The sequence below is a fragment of the Marmota flaviventris genome, chromosome 4 (assembly GCF_047511675.1).
Source record: "Marmota flaviventris isolate mMarFla1 chromosome 4, mMarFla1.hap1, whole genome shotgun sequence".
NCBI classification, from domain to species: Eukaryota; Metazoa; Chordata; class Mammalia; order Rodentia; family Sciuridae; genus Marmota; species Marmota flaviventris.
In genome coordinates, this window is record NC_092501.1 from 32824559 (window position 1) to 32849794 (window position 25236).

General features: G+C 33.7%; 1 protein-coding gene across 2 annotated transcripts in view; it reads right to left on the reverse strand.

Annotated features, from left to right (window-relative positions):
- Window positions 1-25236, reverse strand: part of Tbc1d12 (TBC1 domain family member 12) — an 83480-nt gene that overhangs the window by 42422 nt on the left and 15822 nt on the right. For both annotated transcript variants that reach the window (XM_071611079.1, XM_027939995.2), the window contains exon 2: window positions 9680-9803. In XM_071611079.1, coding sequence (XP_071467180.1) covers window positions 9680-9803 — 124 coding nt within the window. The remainder of the gene's footprint in view (window positions 1-9679; window positions 9804-25236) is intronic.

The following is a 25236-nucleotide window of genomic DNA, read 5'->3' on the forward strand; positions in this document are numbered from 1 at the left end:
TCACTGAATATAAAGGACACTCAGAAAAGAAGACCCTCCAGAAAGTTTGTTTGCTGAATATAAGACACTGTAAATTTTAGAGTGTTGAGTACTAAATAATGTATGACTTTGTTCTGCCCAGCAGTAAAGTTGCATATGCTTCAGTATGAATCTTTTATGGCTTATATTACAAACATTTTTTTAGTTCAGGTCTAGAATAACTTTCTTTAGAACTAACTTACCCCACAACTAAGAAATTATCAATGAGCTTACTTTCTTTTGCACTGTTTAATCTACAGTTAACAACCTCTAGTAAAAATTTCAGATCTTGAATATTAGAAACTACAAAAGAATCATAAATGAATTTAAAGATAAAGCAGTAGAACCTATGCAAAATTAAGCACAGAAAGAGAAAAGAGTGGAAAAATATAAGCAGAATTTTAGAAAGTAATATAAAGTATGTGTAGCTGCAGTCTGGGAAGAAACATAGTTGAGGAAATAATGGCTAAAAATTTTCCAACTTTTGTAATAACTATATCCACAGATCCAAGAAATTAACCAAATTCTAAGCAGAATACAAATAAAACCACACCAAAGGACATCATAATCAAATTGATGAAAGCATATGAAAAAGAAATATTTAGAAGAACTAAGAGGAAAAAAGCAATTATATAAAAAAGGACTGAAGCGAAAATGACTACAGACTTTTCTGAAATCATGCAAGTCCAAAGGCAATAGAACAAATTGCTGCAACCACTCTGGAAAGCAACATGGACATTCCTCAAGGAACCTGGAACAAAACCACCTTTGCAGTTACCCCACTCCTTGGCATACACCAATAGGACTTAAAATAGAACTTAAAATACTATACAACAATAGGTCTTAGCATACTATAGTGATACAATCACATAAATGTTTATAGCAGCTCAATTCACAATAGCTAAGCTATGGAAACAACCTAAGTGCCCTTGAATAGATGAATGGAAAAAGAAAATATACACAATGGAATATTACTCAGTCATAAAGAAGAATGAAATTATGGCATTTGCCAGTAAATGGATGGAACTGGAGGCTATCCTGCTAAGTGAAATAATAATAATCCCCCAAAACAAAGGCAGAATGTTCTCTCTGATATTCAGAAGGTAATACACAATAAGGGGAGGGGGACAGAAGTTTATTGAATTAGACAAAGGGGAATGAAAGGAAGGGGGTTAATGGGAATAGGAAAGATAGTAGAATTAATTGTATATAACTTTCTTATGTTCATATATGAATACACATCAGTGTAACTCCACATCATGTACAACCACAAGATCGGGAAGTTATCCTCTACATATGTATAATATGTCAAAATACACTCATCACATTTATCTAAAAAGAACAAATAAAAAATTTTTTTTAAAGACAATAGAAAAATCTTTAAATTCCTGAAAGGATGGAGGAAATAACACCAAACCTGTTGACAGAATTTTATACCAAGAAAATATCTTTCAAACATGAATGTGAAATGAAACTATTTTCAGACAAGTAAAAGCTAAGAGAACTTTTTTGGGGGTCAGGGTACTGGGGATTGAACTTGGGGTACTTTCCCATTGAGCTACATCCCCAGCTCTTTTTTTAAAAAAAATTATTATTTTTCATCTAGAGACTAAGTTGCAGAGGCTGGCTTTGAACTCATGATCCTCCTGCTTCAGTTTGCCAAGTTGCTGGGATTACATGCATGTGCCACCATGCCCAGCAGCTAAGAAAATTTATTGTCTATAGATATGCAAGGTATTTTAAGGGAAATTCTTCAGGCAGAAAAATCCACATGGAAATGTGGATTTACATGAAAAAATAAAAATACCAAAAATAATAAGTATGGATAAACATACTTTACTCATTGTTTTAATTTTTAGAAGATATATGACTATTTAAAACCTAAATATGTCAATAATTAGATGGTAGTGCATGCCTGTAATCCCAGCAGCTCGGGAGGCTGAGGATCACAAGTTCAAAGACAGCCTCAGCAAAAGTAAGGCACTAAGCAACCCAGCAAGACCCTGTCTCTAAATAAAATACAAAATAGGGCTGGGGATGTGGTTCAGTGGTTGAGAGCCCCTGAGTTCAATCCCCAGTACCCTCCCCCGCCAATGTAAAAATCCTCAAAATACAATATTAGCAAACTAAAATCAGTGACGTATAAGAAGAACCATATACCACAACCAAGTGGGATTTGCCCCAGGTATACAGAGGAAGTTCAATATTCAAAAATCAGTTAGTGTAATTCATCACATCAATAAGCTAATGAAGGAAAAAAACACATGGTTGTATCAATCGATTCAGAAAAAAGCATATAACAAAATCCAATACTCATGATAAAAACTCTCAGCAAACTAGGAATAGAATGAACTTCCTCAACTTGATAAAGAAAATCTACAAAAAAAAAAAAAACAACTCCTTACAGTTAGCATCATACTCAATAGTGAGAAACTAAAATTTTTCTAAGATCAATAATAAAACAAAATATCTCCTCTCACCAACGCTTTTCAGCATTGTTCTGAAATCGCTCGCTAATGCAGTAAAATAAGAGGAAATAAAATTTTATATTGGTTGGGAAGAAGAAATAAAACATAGATGACATGATTACCCATGGAGAAAGTCCAAAAGAATCAATGATGACAACAACACAAAATTCCTGGAAATAAGCAATTACCCAAAGTTACAAAATAGAAGTCCAATATGCAAAAGTCAATCACCTGTATCGGAAAAATGATATAGGTATAAATTTAACACACACACACACACACACACAATGCCATATGAGGAAAACTGCAAAACTCTGATACAAGATATTTTTTTTTAGAGAGAGAGAGAGAAAATTTTTAATATTTATTTTTTAGTTTTTGGCAGACACAACATCTTTTTTGTATGTGGTGCTGAGGATCGAACCCAGGCCGCATGCATGCCAGGCGAGCGCACTACCGCTTGAGCCACATCCCCAGCCCCTGATACAAGATATTAAAAAGAACTACATAAATGAAGAAATACTCCATGTTTATGGATACAAAAGCTCAATCTTGTCAAGATGTAAAGTCTTCGCAAATTGATCTACATATTCAACATAATCTCAAAGAAAATCTAAGCAAGTTACTCTGTGAATGACAATATAGTTCTAAAGTTTGTTTGGAGAGGTCAAACACCCTGGATAGCCAATTCAGGACTGAAAGAGAAATCAAGAGGACTGACACTACCCAAATTCAAGACTTACCATAAAACTACAATAATCAAGACACCATGGCATTGGTAAAAGGATAGACAAAGAGGTCAATGGAACAGAATACAGATCCCAGAAATAAACCCACATAAATATAGCCAAATGGTCTTTTACTAAGAGGCAAAGGCAATACAAAGGAAGTTAGGTCACTGAAGGTATACTCATGAAGGGGAAATGGGTATACCAACCCTTTTCTCTCTCTGCTTTCTAACCCAAAGGCTAGGACCCATTTTTATTTATATGCCAAGAATTTAAACCATGTTTACTGTATTATACACAGTTAATATTTGTTAAATAAGTTATGTATTCATTGAAATGAAAGCCAGATGATCTTAAAGAAGAATCCAGGATGAGTTCAAAAAATTGTTCATCAGGTTCTGCTAAAGAAAAGGCCTAAGGTCTGCAAACTTGAAGTCACACACTGAGTTGGTAGCAAATGTTATTCTACCACATTCTGGTGACTTGTGTTCTATACCTAACGGTACATACCATAAAGAAGGTGTAGCAGATGCCTTCAAATCACTTCTTAAAGAAGTAAAATATGGGGATTGGGAAGAAGAAAGAATAGAAAGAAGGAAGGAAGAAAAGGTAAAATAGCCTGATATATACAGTGATATCTATGTACTAACTTGAATTTGAGGGTTTAGTAGACAATGAAAACACTATCCTTGAAGGGTTAGTGTTAAACCACATTAGTAAGTAAACTCTCCATTCCTATATGTTGTAAAGAGTTTATAGAGAACCAGAAGAATGTTTCAGAAACAAACAAACAAACAAGAAACCTCTCCATGTTTCTACTACCTCAATACCATATCTGGCAGGGCGTGGTGGTACACTTCTGTAATCCCAGTAACCCAGGAGGCTGAGGCAGGAGGATCACAAATTTGAGTCCAGTCTCAGTAACTTAGCAAGATTCTGTCTCAAAACAAAAAATAAAAAGAACGGAGGGGAGGGGGGCTAGGATTGTGGCTCAGTAATATAGTGCTTGCCTAGCATGTGTGAGGTACTGGGTTCTATTCTCAGCACCACATACAAATAAATAAAAGTTCACCAAAAACTAATAAAAATATTTTTTTTAAAAAAAGGACTGGGGGTGGGCTGGGGATGTAGCTCAGTTGGTAGAGTGCTTGCCTTGCATGCACAAGGGCCTGGGTTAAATCCCCAGCCCCCCCCTCCCCACACACACACAAAAAAAAAGGGACTGGGGATGTAGCTCAGCTTAATGCTCAGTACAATAATAACAACAAAAAATTCTGCCCAACATAAAAGAACCTCCTAACACCACCTCATCCAAGCTAGGGAAACCATCATCATGCTTGGGGTGAAAAGGCCAATTATGATGCCTTTGTTGATCCTAAATTTTATTCCAGAATCTGTAAATTAGGAGAGAGAAAATCCATACCATATTTCAAACTTAACCAAAACCTTGGGCCTTTTTAAGGTGACAAGAGATTAGGTAAATAAAGGTGAAAACAAAACATAAAGAGTGCAATACTTTTAAGGACTTTTCAAGCATTTAATCATTCTGGTATATACAGGAGTACCTTAGTAAACTTCATTTTGGCAGTTATTAGCACAATTTTGTTTGTTTACTCTAATTTGAAGCCTGACATAATAAACAAAACTGAGATAAAGACAGAATGAATAAAATTTTAAATTTCATATTCAACTGTATGCATGTAATCAAACAACAGGGCTTCAGTATCTCCTAACTACAACTTATTTATTTCTAAGTCTCTATTTCTGATAATAGGAAAAAGTTTCCCTCAAAATTCTAGACTAACGTCAGGAAACTTAAATGCTTTGAATTCTTTCTGTCTTCTTTAATTAATTTAAGCTCCTCTTTTGTGGTTAATACATCTCCCATGTTCCAGAAGCAAAGGACCAGAATTGTTGAGTTCATCTCTTAATCTTCAAAGTATACAAATTAACTTTTTTGAAAGCCATTTTATTCATACATAGCATATGCATAATTTATCAATTCTGAATAAAGAACACACATGCAGCTAGAAAGGTAGTTTTATTCACTACCTTTCAAGGTGACAACAAATTAGATAGATGAAGGTGAAAACAAAACATGCAAGAGTATAAGATTTTAAGGGACTTTTTGAAAATAAATTCTGAAAACAGTCCAGCCTCTCCACAATTTAACAATGAGTTAGAAAGTACTTTATTTTTGTAGGACTTATCCAAATTTTACACCAAGAGCATAACCAATTAACTTGTTTTCAAATATTATAATACTACAAACACTAATAACATTAGTAACCAGAAAAATTAAACTCTAACATTTTCAAACTGTTATATATTTAACCACTACTCACAAAGCACATATATGCTAGTCTTTCTATGTTATTATTCTTAAAAGTTTAAAAATTTCAAAATCAAAGGCTTAACTGAGAAGAATGACCTATTCTATTTTTGGACAGTCTAAAGTACCCAGATTAAGAAATCAGTATTTTAAAACTTTTTATCCTTGCTTGGCAAGTTGTGTGAAAGTGATGTAACAACTTAACTAAAACTTATCTAACTCAGAATGGCATATGTGCTGAAAAACTTGCACTGTCATCTAAGTACTACAATCTTGTTTTCATATGAAGGATACCAATATAAAAATAGTGTCTAACCCAAAAGAAATAATATTCACTTTCTACTGAAAGAATGTCAGTTTGACATGAATACGATATACTCAATCTACGATATAACTGTATTATATATAACATGGCTCATTTGAAATTATTTTCACTTGCAGTTTGAAGGTCAGATAGCAAACTATCTGTATTCCAACTTTCTCTATTACAAAAACCAAAACCCAGGCCAATTGAACTAAAATATAACTGAAGTACTATTTATAATTAATAGATGCAATTTTTATCATGGCTCACGAACTGGTTCAAAAGGCCACAAGTAGGAATTTCATACCTGCAAGAGAACCCATGTGATAATACTCAAAAAATAATACCATAAATGTTGTTGTGATTTGGGAATTGATCATCAAGTTAAATGCCAAGCTGGGGCTGTGGCTCAGCGGTAGAGCACTTGTCTTGCAAGTGTGAGGCCCTGGGTTTGATCCTCAGCACCACATAAAAATAAATAAACAAATAAAGATTTTGTGTCCATCTACAACTAAAGGAATATTTTTTAAAAATACATATAAAAAAAGTATAACTAACTTTCACTTAGAAATTTTATGTATCTTTGAAAAGTTATGTAAAACACATAGTTAAATTTTATATAAAAGTATATTAATTATTATGTATATGGTGATAATTTGTTCTTGAAATAAACTGGAAAAAATTATATATGATAAATACAATATATGTAAAAATATACATATTTGAAAATAATTATATAATGTTTTTCATATAAAAAATGAATTTTAAAAGGTCTAAAAATGTGACAAGAAACTGAAATGATATATTATCCTTTAATGTTTTATATTTTATAAAGAAAAAATAAAGTGTTATGTCATTAGTAATTAATAGAGAAAAGTTATATAAATCAAAGCTTACTTTCCTATTTACTTAGTGAATAATCTTACAAAGGTTTTTCCATTAAAATTTTAGAAAAAGAATTATGGCCCAATAACTTCATTATACTCATACTTCAGAATATAGCAAATTCTTTCTGAACACTTGCTTTAAAAATTATTATACAATGAGGGGTTGAAATTGTAGCTCAGTGGTAGAGCACTTGCCTTGCAAGTGTGAGGCACTGGATTCGATCCTAGAACAACATAAAAACAAATAAAGGCATTGAGCCCATATACAACTAAAAACATTTTTTAAATTATTATACAATGGAATAATATTACCACTTTAATATCCTAATAAATCTTACTGCTTTGTCACTCAAAAAGCAAGTGAGGCACCTAGAAAATTCAAAGGGATTTATTTTGATCTTAATACTTTTAGCACTTCTTCATTTTTTTTCAAGCAGTTTTACACCTGAATTGCTGGCTACCTTTTCATTTTCTACAGTCTTAATAGACAAAGACCCTATCTTAAAATATGACAGATTAACATTCTTCATGACTTCACCGGTAATATGTTCCTTTTTAATTTCAGATTCTAAACATAAAATAAACTTGAAAGGAGTACATGATAAAGAATCTTAAAGTTTTATATTTATAATATTTTACAGAATTCAAAGATCAAAGTTGAGAAAAAATGTTTTTAAGTTGGAACAGAGACAAAGTTGCAAATTTACCATTGCTATAAAGAAAAAACATGCCCATTTTGAAAATGGCAATTGCAGGGAAGAAGACAAATATATATTATGAGGGTGGAAAGGGGTAAGAGGAACAATGATCTGACTATCCATCATGCCTCCAAGACAACACACAGAAATATGAAAAAGGCACCAAAAATACAGACTAGCACCTACACACAAAAGGAAAGCTCAAAAATTGAAATAAACGGTTAGAAGAAATTATCATCTAAAAGGTCCAGAGAAGGGACTGTAGCGAATGGCAACCACATTTCAATTCCACTTCTTCTTCTCATACAGATAACTGGTGTTCTTTACCTGACTACTCATCAAATTTTTATATAATATAGATAAAGGGAGAAATGTAAGGCCATCGTTTTCCAAAATGAAAACAACAGATTAAAGGAAAACAGAATATCACCGAAGACAGTTACTCAATCAGTACATGACCTAGGGACCCAAATTAAGAAAATGCTGCAGTGTGTTAATTTACATAGATATAAAATATTTTTACATGCATATTTAAGATAAATGGACAGAGTCAAGAATACCTTTACAAACTTTCAATAGTAAGAATACTGTTTGGCCTCTAGAGGGCGAACCTGGTCTTCTGGAAAAACACCAGTTCCCTTCAGACTTCAAAATAAAAAAGAGGAGGTAAAACTTAAAGTGTCACAATAGCAGAGGTTCCCAATCTTTATTGGTTAACAATTCTCTTAGTATCTCAGTAACTTTTTTCCCATGCTGGGATAGAACCCATGACCTCATGCACACTAGTTAAGCCCTGTACTTGGGCTACATTCCCCAGCCCTCAGCAAATTTTTTTATAGCACCTCCTAAGTCAAAACAAAGAAATAATGGTTCTGTTTAATATGTAGTTATCTCCAACTTATTTAATAAGAATTAATATCTTATCACTAAGTAAATATTAAAGTAATACACTTAAGTTGAAGCTTTATTTCATTCTTAAATAACCAGAATAAATTACTAATTGATCTTGTATGCCTATCATATACAATATACTTTCTCAAACTCTGAAATCAGATTATACAACATCACCCCCATTTTCTGTCACATACTAATTTTTGTACAATATTTGCTTTTTATCACAGCAACCTAAGGAAAACCAGTCACAAAGTTATGATGTCACAAAAAAGTATGCAGTGCCATTTAATGTTGAAACTATGTACTTCTTCAGGTTACCAGTATTCACCATATCTGACAGATGTGGAGTAATAGTGAGCTTACCATAAAAAGTTTAAATACTGCATGATTCCCCTGTGTGTAAACTGCTGCACACCAGGGTACCTAGCACACAGTCTGGGAACACTCTAGTTTTACATTCAGCTGCTACATAAGCTTTTCTCTATTTCAATTAGTTGTAAATAAAATTAACTACTATGTTTTTAAGCAATGTTACAAAAAATACTTTTCTATATTACTTGGGAAACTATTTTTTTTTCTTTTGAGCAATAAAAGGAACACTTAAATCCTTAGAGGAAGATTTTTTTTCCAATTTGAATGATGATTATTGCCTTAATGTGATTATGTTTACAGGTGTTGGCTATGTTAAATTTTGCAATTCAGGAGAAAAACAGGATATTTATTATGTATCTTTTTCTAGGCAATAACTTCTATGAACTTTAAAACACTGCACACTGATCCAGTTTCACTGATCCAGTACTGAGAAACACAAGTTCAGGAGTCAAATAAGATCTGAAAATCTCAGGAACTCAAAAATGTGGATATTAATATGGTTATTAGAAGAACTGGTTTCTAAATTACTAGAAACAGACTGTGGCAACTCTTCTCAAAAGGTCCCTTGTTTAGATAGAACACTGGAAAAACAATTGAGTTCAACTGCATAATCTACTCAACTTGTGCTATAATATCAGTTCACAACTAGCAATATTTAAAAAATCTGTCCGACTGGCAAATGTTATCAAGTACAAGTGGAAATCAAAGTATCTGGTAAGAGTGATTGGCTGTTTTTTTTTCTTAAGCTATCCAAAGAATAATTGGGAAAGAAAATCAATGTTCTGCTACTTTAAAGAATTATCTCAACCATAAAATATAATCAAAATATTGTGGCCTTTTTTTAAAAAAAAATTAAGATTACTGTAAGTATCTATGACCCTAAAAATTTTTATCTAGAAAAATGAAACTGAATATGGTCATTAACAAAAAGAATGCTTTAAAAATTATAGTAAACTACATAGCCATATTAGTACTTACCTGCTGAATGATTCTGGAAGTTTTCTGAAGATTTTCTCTGGGAGGGACTTTACCAAATAATTTCCAACCAGGAGCACTATGGACAACTGATTTGAGTTCCTTTGTTCTTTTTGGGAAAAGGTTTCTGAAAAAGAGAAAAGTTACACAAATTGTGTATTTTGTAACCAGGGAAATTTTAAATAGTAATTTTAAAATGATGTTTATTTTCAAAGAAAATAAAAAATAATTTTAAATAAAATTATCTCTATTATTTATACTGCTATTTCTTAACCAAACAAGACTCAATTAGGAATACTGGGTTTTCAAAGACCGAATGTTTTCTCTCTGATGCTAATCGGTAATTCGTAATTTTGGGGTGGCGGGTGAGAGGGAAAGAATAAAGGAACTTTGGATTGTGCAGAGGGAAATGAAGGGAGAAGAGGGGAGAGAGTGTGGAATGGGAAAGATGGTGGAATGAGATGAACATTATCATCCTATATACATATATGATTACACTACTGGTGTGCCTCTACACCATGTTCAGCCAGAGGAGGGAGACGTTGTGCCTCATTTGTGTACAATATGTCAAAATGCATTCTACTATCATATATTACTAATTAGAATAAATTAAAAAATAAAAAAGAATACTGGGTTTTCATAAAGAAAAATTAAATTATATAATTTGTAGAAAAATGGATAGAATTGGGAACATTAGGTTAAGCCAAAAAAGCCAAACTCAAATTCAAGGGTCAGATACTTTCTCTCATAGGTGGAAGCTAGAGAAGAAAAAGAAAAAGAAAACTGTGGGCTGGGAAGGTGGATCTCATGAAAATCAAAGGATATCAGAAGAGGAAAGGGACCTGGGGGAGGGATGAGGGAAGGTAAAGAGGAAACCCTGAGGAATAATACTGGCCAAGTTAGACTATTAAATTGTGTGCATTTACAAATATGTAACAACAAATCTCACCATTATGTATAATTCTAATGCACCAATAAAAATATAAAAAAGAACACCTGGCTTATATTAGAGATATTAGAAGAATCATTAACAAAGATATTAAAGAGATAAACAATTAGGAGAAAAATGACAGTTGTAAATATTTGCTTTGAATTGATAATTCATATACTTGACAATAAAGCCAAAATTTGGGAACAAAAAAAAATGTTTAAGAGAACCTATATAAAAGGGTTAAAGGATTAGATAACTTAATATTTTAAAATACTGTTTACTTTCAGTAATACTTTATGATTTGAAATAAAAATGCATCTACTGGGACTGGGGTTGTAGCCCAGCAGTAGAGCGGCTCGTCTAGCACGTGCAAGGCCCTGAGTTCAATCCTCAGTACCACATAAAAATAAATAAATAAAATAAATAAAGACATTGTGTCCAACTATACCTAAAAAATATTTTTTAAAAATGCATCACTGATTCCCCCACTGCTATATGTATATATGTGTCCTAGGATAGCTACATAAGTGAAAGCTTACAGCAGGAGTTAATATACAACCAAGAAAGTATCTCTCACTGAAAAATCTAAATTAAAAACAAAATAAACAAATAAAAAAAATCTTGTATAAGAATCAAGGATTTTACCTATAATATCAAACTCTAACCAACCAAAGTAAACACCTATCTGTGTATATAAACTATTTACCCATTAAAACAGTACAACAAGGGCATCATGGACCAATTAGAAAAGGTACTGATGATTCCAATTAAATTATCAACCCTTTGTATAAACTACGATAAAAATGAACATTAAGGGGGCTGGGGATGTGGCTCAAGCGGTAGCGCGCTTGCCTGGCATGTGTGTGGCCCGGGTTCGAACCACACACAAACAAAGATGTTGTGTCCGCTGATAACTAAAAAATAAATATTAAAAAAAAATGAACATTAAGAAAAATTTAAATTCACATATAGTTACAAATAATTCCCAAATAACTAGGTTTAGCTACATTCAAAATACCATATATCTTAAAAGTATAGTGATAATAAGAAAATTTGTTTTTCTTTTTAAAAATTTTGTTCTTTTTAGATATACATGACAGTAGAGTATATTTTGACATATTATACATACATGGAGTATAAAGTATTCTAATTAGGATTCCATTCTTGCAGTTAGGATATATGTTTTTTTAAATGTTCATTTAGTTGTAGATAAACACACAGTCTCTATTTAATTTTATGTGGTGCTGAAGAGAACCCAGTGCCTCACACATACAAGGTAAGCACTTTACCACTGGGTTACAGCGTAAGCCCCAGGATATATGTTTTTAATACATAATGTTAAGAAGACCCTCCAAAGAAAAATCAATAAAAAAAGAAAATTCTCATTTCCTTTGGTATACAAAAGAAAAGAATAGATGACATCAAAAAGTAATTTCTACTTAAAATACTCTGGAGATTTCATCTCAGAGACCATATATAGTGACTTCATCATCTATTTCATAAGATCTCTAGGTTGGAGGTTTTTGACAATGAGTATACTGAGAACCAAGAATACTTACAAGAAACAATTTCAAGCTATGATGCATGGTCTATTAATTTAAACAATGTCTGATGTGTGTTTGCAACTTATCAATTCATTGCCTCTTAACTCCATATTCATCCTTCAATATATGCTCTGTGGGAATAAAATTCTTTTAAACCTTTCCTTTAAAAAGAAACATGAAACTATTTGGCTTTCTAAGCAGAGGGCACCTTACACCTCTCCTGTAGTTTACAGCTGCTGCAGAGGGTCAGTGGTATGGGTATGAGAACATTCAATGGAATTCTGCTCAGCCTCAGGTCCAGACAGTGTAAGCCCTCAGCAAGCATGCAGTCTGGGGTTGGCTTTCTTACCACCCTCTTGACATGAAAACTGACTCTACCAAAGGCTTTCTATGGGCATCAATATGCCAATTCCCTCCACAGGCCCCACATAGCCTATGTCCTACCCCTCAATAGTCTCACCAAAACACACTTCCTCTACAAGTCCTAACATGACTTGCTTGCCTAGAAGGCCTCCCATCCATTCACATTAAAAAACGCAGAAAAAAAATCTGTGTTGCCATGGTTTATGTAAAGAATTATTAGATATGCCAACAAAAACATGATCCATTAAAGAAAAATTTATGAAGTTAGCTTAATCAAAGTAAAAACATTTGCATTTTAAAAGATATCACTGAGGCTAGATATCAGAATAGGAACTGAGCTAGAAAGAATAACTGGAAGGGCTGGAGTTGTGGCTCAATGGTAGAGCACTTGTCTAGCACATGTGAGGCACTAGGTTCAATTCTCAGCACCGCATATAAAGAAATGAATAAAATAAAGGTCCACCAACATCTAAAAAAAATTTTTTTAAAAAGTAACTGGAATCAACTACTTCAGATCTCTAGAACCTGATCAGACACTTTTTACAACTAGGGGCATGCCTGATTAAGGGAAGAGCTCTTGATCTTTCCTAAGTGAAAGGCATATACAAGCCAACATATTTCCCCCTTCCTCAGACTCCCATCTCTTGAGGCAATGGGGATAATCCATGTTCCTGGAGTGGCTAACTAGTACTGAGTGACAGTGGGGTAATGATCTTCAAAAATCTCTGTGTGTGTGTGTGTGTGTGTGTGTGTGTGTGTGTTTAGTTGTAGTTGGACAGAATATCTTTATATTATTTATTTATTTTTATGTGATGCTGAGGCTCGAACCCAGGGCCTTGCAGGTGCTAAGCAAATGCTCTACTGCTGAGCCATAACCCCAGAGCCTGGGGTTGTGTATTTTGACTGGTCTGGAAGTGCCCAAAGGGACTGGCATAGACATATCAGTTTCAGTCCTTTCCACAGCATCAGCTTTCACTATTGGTATCTATCAAAACACCAAGAGAGTTAGATCCCTTTTTGGCCCATTTTTTGGAACAGATATTTAAGGAAATCTTTGTCAAGCCATTATTGGATCACAGAAATAATAGAATATTTGTTTGTTTGTGTTTTAGAATAAGTATGTCACATGCATTTGAGAAAAAATGTACTGAAGTATTATTTCAATTTACTACAGTATTTCATTAGTAAAGACACTAAAGGAATCAGGATACTTCTATATCGAGAGAATTGATCAACAATAGTGCCATTTTCCTGGATTTCAAAGCAAATTTGGCATTAATAAGGCTATTGTCTCAAGGAGAAGTAGAAATCGGTGCCTGTTTGTCCTTGAATATCTCTGCTCTGCTTTCCTATGTTTTTGAAAGCCCATTTCTCCACAAAACTTAAGCTTCTTTTATCACCAATGGAAAGGAGCCAATTTTTCCTCTTCTCACCTAAGACCCCAGGTCAACCTCCTTCTAAGACTCTGTCACCAGAATCAAGTGTAATTGGACCTCAGATTTAATCAACCATGGATTCAAAACATCTGAAAAACATTGTATGGAACATGTACTATTTCCACAGCATTTACATTGTATTTGGTGTCATTAGTAACCCAGAGATGATTTAAAGTATACGCGAGGATTCAAATGGAAATTTTTGGCCTCATAGAACAAGGATCACACACTTTGCAAAAATAGTTTGGAAAAGTCATAGATGGATCCAGCCCTCCACAAGCAAATCTGCAATCACTGAGGAATGGGAAAAATGACTTACACATTATACTACCCAGAATGTCCAATCTCAATTTTAAAAAAATTACAAAACATACAAAGAAACAAGAATCATAAACCACTTGCAGGACAAAAATCATCTCTAAGAAAGTATAGACAATGAAATTACTATTCAGAGATGTTAAATTTTAAAAAATGTTCTCTAGGAGCTAATGGAAAGCATGGGTGAAGAACTAAAGGAAATTGAGAGAAAACAACATATGAATCAAATGAGAACTTTAATAAAAGACATAGAAATTATAAAAAGGAGCCAAACAAGTTTTTGGACTCAAAGGACAATTTCAAGAGAATAAAGAGACAATCCATACAATAAGAAAAAATACTTACAAACCATATCTGATATGACTGCAGTATCCAGGCACTAAAGAGTACCTATAACTCAATAAAAATAAATAAAAAGTAAGGAAACAACCCAGTTAAAAATGGGAAAAAATTCTGAATACCACATTTCTTCAAAGAAGGGCTACAAATAGTCATTAAACACAAAAGACTCAACTTCACTTGTCATTAAGAAAATACAAATCAAAAACACAATTAGATACTACTTCACAATGACTAGAATGGCTGTTATTTAAAACACACACACACACACTCACACACACACACAAATAATTGTGAAGACGGGGAGAAATTAGAATCCTGATGGACACAGAAACAACTTGAGCATCCATCAACAGAATAATAGACAAAGCAAAGAGTGGAATAGATACATATGGAATGAATTATATTCCCTCAAAATTCCTATGTTGAAGCTCTAATGACTAGACTGTTAGACTGTGACTGTATTTGGTACAGAGATTTTAAAGAAGTAATTGAGTTAAATGAGATCACACTGGTGTGCCCTAAGCCAATATCTCTCATGTTCTTGTAAGAGGAGAGATATCAGGGACATATACATGGAGAAAAAGTCATGTGAGGACACAGCAAGCCAAGGAGAGAGACTTTCAGAGGATAATACCAACAACACCTTGATTTTAGATCTCTAACCTCCAAAACTATGAGAAAATAAATATCTGTTTTTTTAAGCAACCCAGTCTTTAGTATTTTGCTATGGTAGCCATAGAGAATTAATAAAACATACAATGGCTCATTATTCAACTACAAAAAGGAACAAAGTTCTGATATATACCAATATGGGTGAACCTTAAAAACACTGCTGCTGGGTGTGATGGCACATCTATAATCCCACTGACTTGGGAGGATGAGCAGGAGGATCACAAGTTCTAGACAAGCCTCTGAAATTTGGCAAAACTTTTGTCTCAAAATAAAAAATAAAAAGGGCGAGGATATAGCTCTGTGGTAAAGCGCCCCTGGGTTCAATCCCCAGTACCAAAACCAAAAACCAAACAGAACAGTAACAAAAACATTGTACTAAGTCAAATGAGCCATATAGAAAGGAATTAGTATTTTGTAACTCTATTTATGTGAAATATCTAGAATAGGCAATTTATACAAACAGGAAGTATAATATATGTCACCAGGAGCTGGAAAAAAGAATAAGAAGTTAGTGCTTAATGAGTAAAGAGTTTCCCTGTGGGATGATAGAATTCTGCAAGTAAATAATGGTGATGGTGTACAACATTGTGAATTATTTAATGTCATTGAATTGCAAAACTGTATATTTCAGAATGACTAAAGTAGCCAAGTTTTATGCTGTACTTATTTTACCACAATACCATATTTTCCTTTTTTAAAATTGTCATCATTTTGAAACAGGGTCTAGCTGTGTTGCTCAAATTATCTCCAATTCTTGGGCTCAGACAGTCCTCCTGCCTCAGTTTCCTAAGTAGTTGGGATTACAGGTGCATGCCACCATACCCAGCTACCACAATTTATAAAATATGATAAGAAATTCAAAGATAAGCCAAATATTGAAAGAAAATACTTGCATCACAAAAATAAGTAAATACTGCCAACTCAACAATATAAAGAACTCTTACAGCTTCATAAAAGAGCTATTGGGGGGGGGACCAGGGATTGCACCCCCACCCCTATTTTGTGTTTTATTTAGAGACAGGGTCTCACTAAATTGCTGAGATTGGCTTTGAACTCATGATCCTCCTGCCTCAGCCTCCTCAACTGCTGGGATTACAGGCAAGTGCCACTACGCCCCCCCCCCCCCAAAGAGCTATTTTTAAAAAGCGAAAAATCTGATATAGACATTTTACCAAACAAAATATATTAAAGCTAATAAATTACATGAAAAGATGCACAATACTATTAGTGAAATGCCAATCAAAACCACAGTGAAATACCTCTTCACACTCTGAAGAAGAACTACAAATTTAAAAAAAAAGAGCTATAATAATAAAAAAAAATACAGTAATAAGTGTGGAGAAATTAGAACCCTCATACACTGCTAGTGGGAATGTTAAATGATGCAGCCATTTTGGAAAACAATTTAGCAGTTTCTTAAGTTCATAAAACATGCTGGGTGCTCATGCCTGTAATCCCAGTGGCTTGGGAGGTTGAGGCATGAGGATCGAGAGTTCAAAGCAAGCCTCAGCAATTTAGCAGACCCTGTCTCTAAATAAATACTTTAAAAAAGGGATGAGAATATGGCTCAGTAGTTAAGCACCTGAGTTCAATACTCAGTACCAAACAACAACAAAAACAAATAAACAGACAAACATAAAACACAGCAATTCCCTGTCTAGGTGTCTACCCAAGAGAAAAACTGATGTTGAATGATTTGCCTAGCATGTATAAGGCCCCAGGTTCAACCTTAAGTTCTTGGACATTCAAGCACACACACAAGTGATACAGTATATCTATGCAATGGAATACTATTCAGCAACAAAGAAACAAAACAACTGATACATGTTACAATATGGATAAACTCAAGAACATTATGCTAGGTGGACTGGGATGTGGCTCAGTGATAGAACACTTGCCTAGCATGCTTGAGGCCCTTGCAGCACCACCATCAACAACAAAAAGTTATGCTAAGTGAGAGAAGCCAGATATATAAATTCACATATTGCATACGTTTATTTATAAAAAAATATTCAAGAAAGGAAAATCTTCAGAGACAGAAACTAGATCAACAGTTACTCCAGACTCAGGGTAGTAATGGGTCCTGACTACACGGGCATAAGGGATCTCTTATGGAGATGGAAATATTCTAAAACTAGATTGTTGTGATGTCTGTACAATTCTATAACTTTATTAATAATCACTGAATTATGCATTTAAATGGTGCATGTTATGCTATATAAATTATACCTCAATAAAGCTATACTATACAAGTCTATTAGAAGTAACAATCAGAGAGAATAGACAATGCCCAAAGGTGGTCTTTTGTCACGTTCACTATCATGCACCTTTGCATTTCTATTCAATGGTGGCAATGCAGATCAATGAGGAAAGGAAAATCATTTAATAAATGATCTTCTGGGACCTCCAGCTATCCATATAAGGGAAAATGAAATTGGATACCTACCATACATCACACGTAAGAGTCAATTCCCAGTGTATCAAATACTTACAAATGAAAGGTAAACTTCAAAAAGTTTTAAAAACAAACAGAATTTTTCTTAAAATCTCACAGAAGTGAAGAACCTGAAAACAAGACCCCAAAGCACTCATCTTTTAAAAACCTGATTAAGGACTTCTGTTCAAATAAGAGTCTAATAGATACAATAAAAAGATATACATTTGAAGAAAAAATCTAACACATATAAATGACAAAAGATTAGCACAAACTGAGCACAACTAATTTAAAATTTAAAAATTTGAAATGCTCTCAAATCTAAAACCTTTTCAATACTTACATGATACACAAAAAGCTTTGAGTTTTGGAGCAGTTCAGATTTTTGGACTACGAATGCTCTTCTGGTAAAGTCTATGTAATTACTTCAAAATCCAAAAAAACCTCCTAAATCTGAAATAACTCTATCCCCCATACATTTCAAATAAGGGATATTTAACCTATATATAGAGAAAAATAAAAAGGACTCCAAGTAATTATTTTCATAAAAGACAGACTAATAGAATAAAACAAATAAAAGCTATTAACAGATATTGTGCAAAGAGAGAAAACAAATGGCAAACAGAGAGATCTATCAAAAGCCTCATAAGTAATAACGGAGCTCATAAGCTAAAACCAGAATAACAGTTCATATGTATATATAGTACTAAGAAATCTGGTAATAGTACGTTTAGAGGGAGAACACTGTTAGAAATTTTACATTGGTGTGATAACATTTGTTTCTAGATCATAAAGTTGAACAGCTGCATGCCCTAACATCCAGCTACTACCCTAGAGAAAGTCCTAGAAATGTGTACTAAAGACATATATAAGAATATTCAAGGAAACATTGCTCAAAAGAGCAAAAAAACTTTCTTGATCCAAAAATCTATTGACAAAGAAATGGAAAAGTTTAGTTATGGTATATTCTTAAATACAAAACTACTCTGCAGTGAAACTCCATAAAAGAAGTATAAGCCCACAAGTATCCAATTGCTAAGAAAGGCCATCAGATATTGTTCTACATTAATTTCTTATGCCACTAAGAAACTCTGGATTGGATTTTCAGTTTATCCCCTGTGACAAAACTGTTTATAACATACTGTAGCTAAATGGCATGCATAGGCAATAAAAAGGAATTTTTAAAATATTGTTACAAATTGATAAAACAGCATCACCACCTTACTAAATCTTTAGAGGAAACATAATGAAAAGGCACGTTAATAAGCCAAAACTGTGTCAGACTCTTGTTGTTCCTTCTTATGCTCCATCCCTTGTCCCTTAATTCTCAGTTAGGAGACTGGAAAATTGAGATCTCAATGCAAATAAACGTATGAGACTAGTTTACCTCTTATCGCATTTTCAAACTGGAGACACACACACACACACACACACACGCGTGCCCACACACAGACATGCCCCACCTTTTTTCCTTTCTTCTATCCTCCAAGATATTTAAATTTCTTCAAATTTAAATCAACACTAAAGACATATCAGCAAAAAAACCAAATGTGTGTAAGTGTGCACACCAAGAGAAAGAATCTAACTCTTTCAGGATTCCAGAGATAGAATCTGACAGTAAGAATACAATTTATATGGCAGTGATAGAGGGAAGAGGTCCCACTTATAGTGCAGTCTTCATGTTTTGGGAGAAGCAGAGAGGGACACTCTAAGCTTCTCCCCCACCCTTATTCGTCTCCACCCGAGGTGTTGAATTTTGGTGGCAGGCACTATTGCTTAACAACAGAGAGGATTTCTCTTACTAATGGGAATGCCCTCCATTCCCATAGGAAAGGCCTGCTGTGCTAGTGACTGACTAGGTAAATTCAATTCAGGTTAAATATCAGAAGGCATACTGCAGCCACATGTGGAAGCAATGTCTTTTGATCCATGTTATCTGTACTAGAGCTGATGTTTTGAGGTCCCATATATTTTCCTGTCTTTTTCTCAACTGATTACAAATTCAGATGGGGGTAATACAGTGTTATTTATTAGTCCTCCTTAAACCCTAATGGTCAAGTTTTTGTTTGTTTTTTAATAAATTTCATTACTTTTGTACAGAAGGCTGAACCTAGTGGTACTCTATATCTCTACCCCTATTTACTTTGTTTGTTTATTTTATTGTAGTACTGAGGATTGAACCCAGGTTCTCACACATGCCAGGCAAGAGGACTACCTACCACTGAGCCTCATTCCCAGTAAAGTTTTTATAAATCTAAAAGTACCTTATTGCTTCAGATATGCTGGAGATATTAAAAATAACTATGTGTTTTCTAATGATTTTCTTTTCCTTTTTCAATTTTTAGAGACAGCAATTTTGCTATGTCACCCAGGCTAGCCTTAAATTCCTGGGCTCAAGCCATCTTCTTGTCTCAGCTCCAAGTAGCTGGGACTAAAGGTGCATACCATCACATTTTTTTTTCACCCTGGAATACATCTTGTCAATACATAAAGAGAATAGGGAATGGTAGTGTTAATCCATTTTCCCCCCTTCAAATTCATCCTCTACTCCACACACACACACACACACACACACACACACACACACACCATGTTCATATCCACACCTATCCACACACAAACGTATTATCTTCCATTCTCTCCATTAATTTCCAATATTTTTAGCAAAAAGAAATTAAGAAAATCAGATATACCAGCTACAGAACAATACCAGCTTCTTGTTTCTGTAATATTGAAAACACAAAGGGAAAGAAAGAAACCAACCAACCAACCAACCAAAAACAAGACCCCCCCAAAAAAAAACAAAAACAAAAAACCAACATTAGTGTGAGAATGAGGAAAACAAAAGATCCAGTAATGCAACCATTCCTTGCCTTCTCCTTGGGTGGTTGGATAAAATGTCTCTAGCTTGTTAATACTTGCTAGTGTTTGCTTCGCATGTCTGTGTCTGTTTACAATTTTCTAACATTTCTTCACTTCTTTTGCCACGCTTTAAAAAAGGGTTGCATATAAGATTCAAAACTCTTGCCTACCACACCTTATTAAAGGACAAAGCTGGCCAAAGAGGGGCAAAACTTATTTATATCATGCAAGTTTTCTGCTCATGATTTCTTGTGTGTTTTCATTTTGTTGAGTTGCTATTGTTTTTTGGTACTCGGGGTTGAACCCAGGAGCATTTCACCAACAGAGCTACACTCCCAGTCCTTTTTATTTCTTATTTGGAGATGGTCTCACTAAGTTGCTGAAGCTGGCCTAGAACTTGCAACACTCCTGCTTCAGCCTCTCAAGACACTGGGATTACAAGTGTGCATGATAATGCCTGGCTTCATGACTTCTTAAGTTAACAGAATCTTCAGTGCTTGGGCCTCTAGGAATTGGCAAACTCAATGAGACAAAGCAATGTAAATTTCATAATTTCTCAAACTGAGAAATTTGACATTATAGAAAACTATAAATACCTAACCCTGAATCTTCTTACTGCCAATAATATCAACTCTAGCCAAAATAAACAAAGAGTTGCTTAACTTTTACATCTATATGACCTTTAAATTTTTAGTAATTACAGGAATTCTAGTCAGCACTTCAGTAGAGTTCTACATTTAAAAAGGGATAGGAAACAAAGAAGCAGACAATTTTGATAAAAGATTAAATCAGTTTTTTAAAATTAGAAATTATAACTTGATCTCCAAACTGTTTCAGAGGGAACTGGACCACTGAAAACTCATCAACTTTCTGAATGTTCTTTTAAATTTCCCAAAAGAACTGAAAGCCAAAAAGAAAACATTTAACAAGTGGCCATGGGATGCTACAGTCGACTACATAACTAATTTAAAGAAGTGTAAGTACAGTTTCTTTAAAATTAACTATGTTCACTACCCTTGGTATTTTGGCTAAAGATCTAGCACAAATATTACTTACATTCTTTCCAAGCCTCAATCATTTTTCATTTGAAAAAGATTTTGAGCTTACTTACACACATAATATTTTTTTTCTAGAAAAAGGACTTTTTTAATTCCAAGAATTTTCTTTTTCATGCTATTTCTGAATCTTGACTTTGTCACTATTAAAATCATAAGAATTAAAAATAATAAGGATTTTTTTTACTTAATAGGCCCTACTTAGCTATCCTGGCTATTTTCAGAGATAAGAACTATTTTTAAAAAGGAGAGAATTAAATATTACCTATTCTGTCAAAAAACAGAAGTTATAAGGCTGAAAGTAAAAGATCATAATTTTTATAGTATTTTAGAGCTGCCAAAGATCGTACCCATGTCAAAGGTTCTTCATCAAGAGATAATGAGGGGGGCTGGGGCTGTGGCGCTCGCCTACCATGTGCAAGGCGCTGGATTCAATCCTCAGCACCACATTAAAAAAAAATAATAATTAAATTAAATAAAGGTATAAAAAAATCACATCAATCTAAAAAAAAAAAAAAAGAGTTAATGAGGGGCTGGGGCTGTAGCTCAGAGGTAGAGCGCTCACCTAGCAGGCATGAGGCACTGGGTTTGATCCTCAGCAATAAATAAAGTAAAATAAAGACATTGTGTCCACCTATGTGTAAAATATAAATATTAAAAAAAGAGTTAATGAACTAGAGAGGCAGTTGATAAGCTTCCTCAAACTGTATGCACAATTTGAAATAAACAATGTACATAAAAACATTTTTCTTGGGCAGATGCCTATAGATTTCATTGAACTCTCCTCATATTCAATGCACTACCTTGCCACTCCCTAGAAAGACTGATGAACCCATAAAGTCATTTGCCAATGTCACACCACTAATTAAGTGTTTGAGACAGGTTTCTTGCAGTTTCTCCTTTCTAATCATATTCCTCTTGTTCCTGTTCTCCATACAATAATCAAGAGAGTTATATTGTCTCTAACCTCTTCCATCCTATACATTGCTAAAATGCCTACATTTAAACAGTTCAAAAATTATTTTCTTCTCCCTCCAGAATAACATTTGAGTGTGTCACATCAGCAAAAAGGGCTGGCTGGATACAGTGGTGCATGCCTGTAATCCCAACGGCTAGGAGGCTAAGGAAGGAGGATTGCAAAGCCAGCTGCAGCAATTTAGTGAGACCATCACAAAATAAAAAATTTTAAAAAGGGCTGGGGAAGAAATGGGGCTGTGACTCAGTGATAGAGCGCTTGTCTAGCATGTGTGAGGCACTGGGTTCGATTCTCAGCACCACATATAAATAAATAAAATAAAGGTCCATTGACAACTAAAAAATATTTTTAAAAAAAGGGGGGGGGACGGCTGGGGATGTGGCTCAGTGGTTAAATACCCTTATATTCAATAAAAAAAAAAAAGAAAGGTAAGAAGTTTCAGGCAATACCTTACTAATAAAGATCTTTACTTCTTTTATGGCAGGAGAGAAAAAATAGAATAAAATCAAAGGCAAAAGAGTTAACTAAAAAAAAAACACAATTGCTTTTGTGCTACATACTTATTATGCCATGTATAGATAGATTGCTTCATGAAGAGAATCTATATTGATTTAAGCCCAATCTCAGGACTGAAGACATTCAAAAGGAAGGCAGAAACCACCAGGAGAAGAAAAGGGGAAAGAAAGAATTTTTAGGACAGGCACACAAGCAACAACAAGAACATATCAGGAGAATATGGAGAAAATATCCCAATCACCAGGATGTAAGATATTATATAAACACAACAGAATAGGGCTGGGGTTGTGGCTCAGTGGTAGAGTGCTTGCCTCACATGTGTGAGGCAATGAGTTCAATTCTTAGCACTGCATATAAAAAAAAATAAAATAAAGGTCCATCAACATCTAAAAAATATACAAAATACATGTATGAAGATTTGAATTTGGTGTCAACATACCTTGTATACAGAGATATGATAAATTGTGGTATATGCGTGTATTAAGAATTGTAATGCAAAAAAAAAAGATTTACTTCCTTAAGTGTGCACGTATGACTATGTAGCAAATCCCACCATTATGTACAACTATAATGCACCAATAAAAATACAGAAAAAAATCAGATAAATACAAATTAAAACTATAATAAAAATTTGCTTCCTTAAAAATAAATAAATAAAACAGAATCTATGCTAATATTTCTGTTTACAAGGAAAGTAAAATAACTTCACATGTACTTAATCATTATAATGAGCATAAGGTTTCTTTTTACTATGACAGAAATGTTCTAAAATTGACTGTTGTGTTAGCTGCACAACTCCATGAATGTGCTAAAACATCAAATAAACATTTGAAATAGGTAAGTTGTATGGTATATAACTTATGTCTCAACAAAGCTGTTAAATTTCTATTAAGCAAAAATCAAATCAAATCTCACAAAACATAAAAGGAAAAACAAGAAAACCAAGTGAGGATTGTCCAGGTAATACAAAGCTCATTTAAAACTTCAAAAAGTCATTTGAAGTATCCAACCATATTAACAGTCTGATGAAGAACCACATAACCATATCAAGTGATGCTTCAAAGTAATTTGATGGCATCATAAATCCTTTTTTTTTTTTTGCGGGGGGTGGGGGGACGTTTCTGGATATTGAACCCAAGGGCACTTTATCACTTAGCTACACCCCCCAGGCCCTTTTATTTTTTATTTCGAGATAGGATCTTGCTAAATTTCCAAGGCTGGCCTCAAATTTATGATCTCCTGTCTCAGCCTCCCACATTGCTAGGATTACAGGCATGTGCCCAAAACTAGGAAAAGAATGGAGGTTCCTTAGCTTACTAAAGGACATCTACAAAAACAAAACACTACCATATTGATAACATCATACTTAGACTGGAAACAAGGTAATAATGTCTGTTCTGACATTTCCAGTCAAAAATCATAGTGAGAGTCGTAGACAGTGCAATAAGATAAGAAGTTAAGTAAAAAGCTTTTAAGTTGGAAAGGAAAAATAAAAAATCTTTTCCACATTTGTAGAACCATGACTAACCACAGTCACCTCACAGACTCTACACAAAAAGCTCCTAGAACTAATAAATAAGCTTAGCAGGGTTACATGATAAAAGATAACCATATAAAAATCAATACTATTTCTGTATTAGCAATGAATAATTGGAACTTGAAATTTTTTAAAAAATGCATCTTTTACAATAGCTCTAAAAACATTAAATATTGAGATATAATTATACCTAAATATGGAAAGATATATATACTAAAAATTTCATAACACCAATGAAGAAATCAAGAGACCCAAATAAATGTACAGGTATTCTATGTTAAAGGACTAAAAGATTCAACATAATAGAGATGTGAAAGCTCTCCAACTTACTAATTAACAAGAATTATTTTATACAGAGAAAAGCTGATTCTAAAATTGAAATAGGAAAGCAAAGCAAATAGAATAGCCAAAACAATTTTGGAAATTTATGTAACTGCTGTTTTCTATATTAAAATGTAAGCCCTATGACATAATGGATACATTTAAGTGTAAGCTCTGTTTTCACCATTTTATCCCACTGCTATGCTTCCACACATGAACAAAAATCAGAATTTGGTGGGGTCTTACAAAAAAA